Source organism: Myotis davidii, unplaced genomic scaffold (genome assembly GCF_000327345.1).
Source record: "Myotis davidii unplaced genomic scaffold, ASM32734v1 scaffold1113, whole genome shotgun sequence".
NCBI classification, from domain to species: domain Eukaryota; kingdom Metazoa; phylum Chordata; class Mammalia; order Chiroptera; family Vespertilionidae; genus Myotis; species Myotis davidii.
Window position 1 is genome coordinate 451,228 of NW_006284942.1, and position 8,819 is coordinate 460,046.

Sequence of the window (8,819 nt, forward strand, 5' to 3'; positions counted from 1 at the left end):
CCCAGGTTGAGAGCCTCCTGGGTTCCTCCAGGCTTGCAATAGACATCATCAGAGCATCCTGCTCTGCAAAATGTCTCCTGTTCCCAGTTGTTTTTCTTTTGCCTGACTTTTAGTCACCCTGATTTTCTTTGAATTCTATAAACTGCACATTATTTTACATGCTTTAATTTTGTTTTTGTCATATATAAACTGGCTATTGTTTTTATGGTTTAAACACTATGGGTACAGTTTCTTTGCACATTTTTAACATTGATATCTCTTAAAGAGGTAAATTCTGGTAAGAGAGAAAATATGTTTTGCATTTTCCTAGATTTGTGTGTTTTTCTGTTTAAGAACTTTGAATCACTAGTTTTTATGGTCAAAATCCTATTTAGAGTAAATGGTTTCTTAATTGTCTCTTCTTTAGGATATCTGTGTTCTTAGTATTAACTAAATATAAACAACTTTTATTTGGTGATTGCTTGAGTACCTTTTTTCCCCTTTTTTTTCTTTCAGGCATTTTTCTCTTTAACTCTGGGAGTATGTCACAAGTAATGTACCTAAAGCTATTTTTGTGTGGAGAAAAGTACATGATCCAAATTCACTTAAAAGATGGAAGACATAAAACAGCAAGCATCAGGGTCACCCCTTCCTTAGCATTATGAATATTGATGTTACTCTCTCTATAGTGTGAATGAGGACACTTGCCAAAAATCGCAGGTCTTTCCATGTGCCTTTAGCTGTCTCTTTTCAAAGAAAAAGCTTGAGCTATTTAGACAGTGACCTTGGTTCTCTGCTTCTCTGCCAAAGAAAGCCTTCGTTGCATTTCTGGATTCATCCCTGATATTAACTCTAGTGGCCCCATGGGCTTAATTTCATCAGATGGGTGTATTGACAATGATTTAGCAATCTAATATCCTGGAGTAGGGGCAGAGAAGATAACTGATAATTATCCCAGATTCCTAGTTCATTGGCAGGTAATGCAACTGGTTTCTACACCCTGCTAATCAGGGTTAGTCTGATTGTGGAATCCTGTTTTTGTCTAGTCTCATTTGCATGAACAGACTAAAGGAAGAGAGTTAAATAATGGCTTCCTTTGTCTGATCTGGCCAGAGCAAAAGAGGTCTTAATAGGAGAGGGTGTTGTCCGCCATGTAGACATTTGCTGATGCACCCAGGTCATGAGTACACCTGCAGTGTTTTGTTTGTTTGTTTGGTTGGTTTTACTGGAAACATTTATTATGACAAGAAGTGAGAGCTTCACAACAGTGGGTTTGCCCAAGGTTAGAACTGTGGCAGGAGGTCCTCGGGCAAGGGCCTCCCTGCCCCCCACTGCTCATCTCTTGCCTGGAGGAGACCTTTGGCACTTGGCTGGCGGAGACAGAGGCAGATGAGAGGCTATCAGATCCAGACTGTCAGAAGGGTCTAGAAATGAAGTGGGGAGGGCAAGTTATTAAAGTCCTCACCCCCTTCCCGTTCCCGTCTCGTTCCCGCTCCTGCCCCTGCTCCTGCTCCTGCGTGGTCTTGGGCTGCGTTGTGGAGGCCGCTGGGTTCCCGGTCATCTTAGGACTGATGATGATGCTGCTGTTGGTGACACGGGGCCCATACCAGCCTGCCCAGAACTGGGTGTCTTTGCCCCCATGCTGGGTGAGGATGTGGCGGACGCCTGGAGGGTAATCTGAGAAGTTGTGAGAGACCTCTGTCCACTGGGCATTGTTCCACTGCTGGATGGTCACAGGTGGGGGCTCGAAGGAGGCCAAGGCGATTGTAGTGGGCTGAGACCAGCTGTACTCGGATGTTGTAGGTGCAGCCACAGTCTGCTCTGGCGGCGAACTAGTCCTTCACCACGATGTCAGGCCGGATTATGTCCATTAGTTCCTCCCAGTAGCCCTCAGCTTTGAGGTACACCATCTGGGACTTGAGGCATAATCCAAAGGATGTGACGCAGTACTTCCTGACCTTAGAGGTAGGAAAATCTAGCCAATGGCCTCCAGGGAAGCTCTCCGCCTTCCAGTGGTCCCCCAATTGTAGTCGATTTGCCAGGATCTCAGACCCTCTTCAGCACATGGGTTGCGTAGGAGGTTCCTGCAGAGGCTGCACAAAAAGTAAAAAATCTTCCAGTCAGTCACAGGCTCATTGCAGTCCACGGTGATGAAGCCCTCACACAGGCTCTTGTGTTTGCAGAGGGTCACAAGGTCAATGAGGTCGCGCCAGAGGCCCTAGACAGGGCAGCAGTCCAATACCAGCTGATGGGCAGGCACGTATGTGAACACCTCCAGCAGGATGTTCTCAGGCAGTTCATTGATGCTGACCAGGGCCATAGCTGGGCTGGGGTGCACACACATGCTTGTGTGTGTGTGTGTAGGGGGCAATAATGGTGGTTATGAGCCCTGACCAAGGAGGTGGATTCCTCAGATCTTTCAGGGTCCTGGGCCTGGGCCTCCTAATCCTGCTTCCTATCGCGCCTGTCCTGAGCACTGGGCAGGACGTCAGCTTCTTGTTTGTTTGTTTTTAATACCGTATGTTTTTATTTATTTTTAGAGAGGAAGACGGGGAGAGAGAAAAACATTTATCGCCTGCCTCTACATGAAAAACCCAAGGGTGGGGAATGCAAATGAGTCAGGAATGAGGCTACAGGTGTGTGCCCGGGTGACCAACACACTTACTTTGGGTAGAAAGCTTCTGAGTGGCCAGGGCAGAAAGAGAACCCTCGTTGGATCTACCATTCACAATGTCCCTCAGCTCTAAGAGTAAAATGCAGGTATAGGAAGAACAATCCTCAGTACTAAAATCGGGTAAGAATTTCTCACAAGTATCCTCTTATCAAAATGATAGGTAAGCATTCTGATAATAAACACAATGACAGATATTCGGGGTGTTCTAAACTCCCCAAGGGCAGTTGTCCATACCTGGAAATTAGATGTATTCAGACGAAGTGAGCATGGAACATGTGCCTTATGTTGAATGTGTTCAGATGAGCATTATTAACATTATTCAGTAGGTTCACTGGTGCCACCTGGAAATGCGCCCCCATTTGCCTGGCAGAGTTGCAGTTCATTCCTGTGAACACCCCGTTTCATTTTCAAGTGTCCCAAGCATACAATCATTCTATCTGTAGAATACTTCCTGACCAACCTCAGGAGGCCCTCCCCAGCTCATCCAACTCCATAGACATGCATGTTCCTCAGGCCAATATGATAGGCTCCCCTGATGGCTGAGTCTCCTTCCTTAGGGATATCTGTACCCGAATCCTTGGAGCTAAGTAAACATGTATGCTAAAACATTTGTGAACTTGATTCTTGTGTGCAAGCCAACAAACCAGGCAGGTTTACAGATGTTACAAGTTTCAGAGGGCTGCACCTTAGACTCAGTGGAAAATCCCAGTATAGTACAATTCTGTAAAAGCAATTCTACAAAGGACAACCTCTTTTCAGGCTGGGAGGTAGCTCTCTCTGATGTGGCTTGATGAAGCAGACTCAAGGGAAATTAGAATTTTTCTTAGGAAGCCAAGAGTTCTAGCACATGACTACATAGGTGGTGGTATGGACATCTGTTATTTTTACTTCATTCATTTGCCCTCATCCTCTTACCTTCAAATTTCTCTGAGGAAGCATTCTGTTCCCAACTGTTAGTCCATATGGTTCTGGTGAAGCTGACCACACCTGACTAGGGGTGGAGTGGGTGACCTAGGTGTAAGCCAGCACATCATAGTCGTTGGCCCTTGCGACTGATTCAAGGATGGATACATGGCCAGGTACTTTTGGAAAGAAACTTGATGCCGAGAGGATGTGGTAGCTAAACTGACATGGCCATCTAGTTATTGCATGACACCTAGGTCAGTAGAAGAGAGAATGATATGATCACAAATGCAGCTGTGTCTCAAGTCACAACTACTTACTCTTGGGCTTTTATGAGCCATTTTTGCTTAAGTGAGAATAACCCTTGTTACATAAAAGCCTTAAATCGTCAAAGACGAAAAGTGCTAAATCTGCCTCCTAAACACGGCCAAGATGGTTAGACATAATATGGTTCAAGGCAGAAAGTACCAGTTACCATAGGCACAGAAAAACTTATCTCATGTACCATGAAACATGATTTTGAGGAGCATCTTTCTAGAAAACCTGTTATCATTCAGAAGTTGCAAAATGTAACCCTTATGTAACAAAATGATCAAACTTTCATGGAATTGTTGGCAACAAACTAAATAAATCTGATTGCCATCTTAAGACATAAAGGTTTTCATTTTAGAGTTGTTATTTTAGGCCATTCTTTCTGAAAATAGTTGATTAGGAAGGATAAGATAGTCTACTGAGACCATTCGTAGTTTTTGACAGTAAAATCAAACCATCGACATCATGTTATTACTTAGGTGCTTTCTCCAATAGACATCTGTAAACAAAACAACCCATTAAGGACAGTTGGGCTTTGAGAACTTTCTGGGACAGATAAATTAATTCACACCTAGGAGAGCTAAGCTCTAATGACTTTAAATGGTCCATGTGGTTGAAAAAACACTGGCCTGGAAATCAGAAAGCCTGAGTTCTAGTTTCAGTTCTGGTGCAAAATTAACTCCTTGATTCTGCCAAATCCTATTAACCTCCATGAGCCTCAGTTTTGTTTTGTTGTTTTCTATAAAACAGAGTATTTAGATTAAAAAACAATTATAAGATTTTATTTGAGCCAAACTGATGACATTCTGGGGAATAAGATTGCAAATGCTGTCCTAGACTAGATGTTGACTAAAGTCTCTTAGTTTTTGTTTTTTTTTAATATATTTTATCGATTTTTTACAGAGAGGAAGAGAGAGAGATAGAGAGTTAGAAACATCGATGAGAGAGAAGTATCAATCAGCTGCCTCCTGCACATCCCCCACTGGGGAAGTGCCCACAACCCAGGTACATGCCCTTGACCGGAATCGAACCCAGGACCTTTCAGTCCGCAGGTCGACGCTCTATCCACTGAGCCAAACCGGTTTCGGCAAGTCTCTTAGTTTTACGGTTTCTTTATAAATAGGAAGACTTCTTTATAGAAACTAGCTCTCTATCTCTCTCCCTTCCTCTCTGTAAAAAATCAATAAAATGTTAAAAAAAAAGAAGCTTTCAATGTAATACTTGAATATTAACTATAGTTCAACTAAGTAAGTTCACCACAAAAGTGAGCATACAGGTCTGAGCCTACAGAGGGGGGATGCTGAACCCAGATAGTGAGTTTAGAGAAGTCTTCTTAGAGCTGACCATTATAAGGAATATTTTAAAGATTGTATGAGAATTCTAGGCAGAGGGATTATCAGGTATTGAATCCTATTTTTATTATTATGGAAATAAGATATTTGGAAAATGAATGTATGCATGTAAATTTAGATTTTTTTTTTTCCTTTTGGTGAATTTGCTCTATTTGAGTTAAGGAGAGCTAACATTGATTGAATTGGGACACATGCTAGGTCTTACACTGTTAGGTACTTTACATGTTATCTCATTTAATACAACCTTTTTAAATATTAGATGACAGGTAGGAACTAGGAAATGGCAAAGTTAGGATTCCAAATCATGTCTACATGTTTCCAACCCCCGACCTTTCCATGACTATGTAACTTCTCTGAAAGTGCAGAAATTCCTTCACAGCTCTAATCTGAAGCCTCACACTTCCTTTCAACTAGTTCCCTACCCATAAAATAGTCCTCTACTTGAACTTACTAGTATTACCTCTCCTTTGGATTAGTGAACTCTTTCTCAAGCTCTTGATAAAAACGAATTATCTGTGGGGCTTCTTAAAATGCAGGTTTCCAGGCCTCTGCCCCTGAGGATTCTGACTCAAGAATGGACTGGGGACTAATATCTGTATTTTTAACAAGCATTTGAAGCATATGAGCAGTCAAATTGTAGGAGACACTGGATTAGTGTCCTAGCCCAACTGACCTACTCATTTCTAATCCTCTTACTCCAAACCGTTTTTATCCCTTTTTTTCAGCATTACTCTCAAGGCTCCCGAAGTCTTCCATACTGTTTCCCATTGTTTTGTTTACTGATAGTAATAAACACTGCTGTTTACCAAGCATTTACTTCCTCTTCACTTTTGCCTTCACCCACCGAACAAAAGCTCCACGAAGGTAGGGACTGAAAACTGCAGTATCCGGGCGCCCAATAAAAATTAACTGAACCAGCAAACACACAAGGTAGTTATTATGCTTCGACCTGAAAATATGGAGGAGAGTAAAAGAGCAATAGTAAAGCTGAGATATGAGATTGCTTGCGACATAATCAGTATTTAGCCGTTAATTGCACTGTCTCCGTGCTCACTACGTGCCAGTGGTCTTTTCCCGCAGCTCGCCCTTGGAGGCGAGCGGCCGCCATCCAGGCCACGCCACGCTCCTAAAGAGGCCACTTGGAACAGTGACCGCAAAGCTGAAAACAACAGAGAAGCGCGCCCCGCTCTCCGCGGTAGCGGAGCGGATCACGGATCACGTGAGCCTGGGGGCGGGACCAGAACGCTCGTGGGGGGGGGGAGCGCGAACCTCCGGTCACGTGGTGCAGAGGGGCGGTGGCCACGGGGGGGGGGGCCGGCGGCCTGACTTTGGTCTTGGTCCCGCGGCCGGTGTCCTGGGGCCGGCGACCCTGCTCCCAGGCCTGACCTCGCGGGCCGGCCGGTGCCGGTCGGCTCTGTGGCTCTGGCGCCCACAGGGGGCCGGGGACTCGGGGGTCCGCTCCCAGCCCGGGCGGAAATTCTCTGTGACCTTGTTCGAGTCTCAGCCCCTCCAGGCCTCGTTGACCTCACTCCTGATGCCTGTCTTGCCCAACCCGCGAGATGGGGAAACGCTAAAGCGCCCACGCGTGTCCTGTTACTGCCCTGGGGCGACTCTGTGACCGGACAGGCGGTGCCGCTCAGGGTTTAGGAGCTCAAGCCATAGAGTCAGACTCCCTGTGTTCGGGCTGTCCGCTCTGCCCGCAGCCGAGCGCCTTTGATCTGAGCCTCAGCTCCTGTCTGTGAAACAGGCAGAATAATATCTTGCGGGCTCGAATAAGGCGCACCACGCGTGTCTGGCACAGAGTCAGTGCCTCACGAAAAGGGAAAGTGCCTTCTTTTGTCTTAGGGTCCTTCTTGTCCACTCCGAGTGTCGGCCAGAGAGTGAACTCTTTCATGGTGGCTGCCACGCGCTTCGCCTCTTGCAGGCTAACACGAATCTCAGCCCCAAGATGCTTTGCTTGTTTTGTTTTAATTTTCCCCATCAGGATTTTACTGAATGTATGCACGCGAGACCCTGCTAGATGCATTACTTCCTCCCCTTCCGTCAATTTCTAGTGAAAAACGAAAGTTTCATTTTTCCACCGCTTGCACCCCTTTAGGTCTGGATGTGCAAAGTATATTGCAGCAGAAATGAAATGAGTTGGAGAAGGTAACACAAGGAAAGCTTTTGAAGGGTGTTTTAGAGTGGATCCCTGTAATTCTGAGCAGGCATATAAGTGATGTGGGAGATAAACCCATGCAAGGGATGTGCTCATTCTTTTTAAAAATCTGTAGTTTGTCACTTAACAGTTTTATGATTCAGCATTTCAGGTCATCAGCCAGTTATCCATCCTGAGTCTTACTTGCGGCCAAAACTAAGCTCCCATTAAGTAATGAGATTCCCTCTATTTATTCAGGCCTTTAATAATAGGTCAGAGTGTTAAGTATAATAAAGGCCTGAATGAACTATTGAAAATCAGACCCGTATATTGTTTTAGTTAAAGAATATGGGATTACTCTAAGAGTTTTATTCCATTATGTAGTTTATTCATTGAGAATATACTTATTGAACACCAAACTTGTGGCCAGGAGACATCTGGGAGACCAGGGCTCTGCTTTGCTCTCAAGGTTTATTCTCTCAATTATACTATGAAGTTGGGTACCCTTTAGAAGAGATTTTAAAAGGAGGCACGAAAAGGTGGTGGTAAGGAAAATGGGCGCTTGAGTCAAGCAGCAGAGCCCATCCTTGACTACCATTTACTAACTTGGTGACTTGGCTGTGGCGGGGCAGGCGCCTTATGTGCCATGAAGGGGGGTGGTGTGTGAAAGGATTGAGAAAAGACAGACAAGAGAATGAAAGCTGGGTCTCGGTGGGACGCTGCTCCCTGATGAGGAGACAGCGCCAGCGCCCACAAGCCGTGTCTTTATTTTATAGCAGATGCCACGAGGCAAAGTAGGGGCGTGAGCAAGTTGTTTACAGCATTCTTCTGAGTTTCCACCTCGCTTAACTACATGCACCCGAACTCTATCACAAGGCAAGTGGGACTACGTGTTCGGACCATAGGTTCAAGCTTACAACCACAGCCGTTGGCTATAATTGTGGGACTTGCACGTGGCAATGAGAGGACCCTGTCTTTTCATTAGTCCAAGGCTTGAACCTGGCCAAAACACCGTAATTGCACCCCACACTTGGCAAATTCACTTAAGTGCTGAAAGTCTCGGTTACCCTATCTGTAAGTTGGGCATAACATCTACCCAAGGATTGTTTTAAAGATTAAATGAGAGTACATGTAAAGCTGTTAGCACTGGACACATATTAACCATTATAATTATATGCAAGTACTATAGAGGAGAGGGAAAGATTGAATATGGGGATGAGAAGTATTTCATAAAGAGAGATATTTTTGAGGTGGACACTGAAGCACAAATAAGGTTTTGTTCCACAGGGAGGTAGACTGTCTAAATGGAGCTCTGGGTAAAGGGTGCAACATGAACAAAGGCAGAGTGGGATGCATGCCTCAACTATGACCTAGAAAACCCAAAATAATTGGGTAGTGTGATAGTGTGTTAAGTGGTAGAGTATATAGCGTGGGGCAAAAGTAGCTTTACAGTTGTTCATAT

At 44.8% G+C, this 8,819-nt stretch overlaps 2 protein-coding genes and 1 pseudogene across 2 annotated transcripts in view; 2 read left to right on the plus strand and 1 right to left on the minus strand.

Annotated features, from left to right (window-relative positions):
- The window catches only part of FAM83D (family with sequence similarity 83 member D), a 21,187-nt gene extending 20,653 nt beyond the window's left edge, over positions 1–534 (plus strand). Inside the window, exon 6 of the mRNA XM_006755228.1 lies at positions 496–534. Coding sequence (XP_006755291.1) covers positions 496–534 — 39 coding nt within the window. The remainder of the gene's footprint in view (positions 1–495) is intronic.
- A 661-nt stretch (positions 535–1,195) lies between these two features.
- On the minus strand, positions 1,196–2,442 carry LOC102756625 (annotated as a pseudogene).
- Positions 2,443–3,724: 1,282 nt separating this feature from the next.
- Positions 3,725–8,819, plus strand: part of DHX35 (DEAH-box helicase 35) — a 61,521-nt gene continuing 56,426 nt past the window's right edge. Inside the window, exons 1-3 of the mRNA XM_006755229.2 lie at positions 3,725–3,732; positions 6,301–6,439; positions 6,656–6,803. Coding sequence (XP_006755292.1) covers positions 3,725–3,732; positions 6,301–6,439; positions 6,656–6,803 — 295 coding nt within the window. The remainder of the gene's footprint in view (positions 3,733–6,300; positions 6,440–6,655; positions 6,804–8,819) is intronic.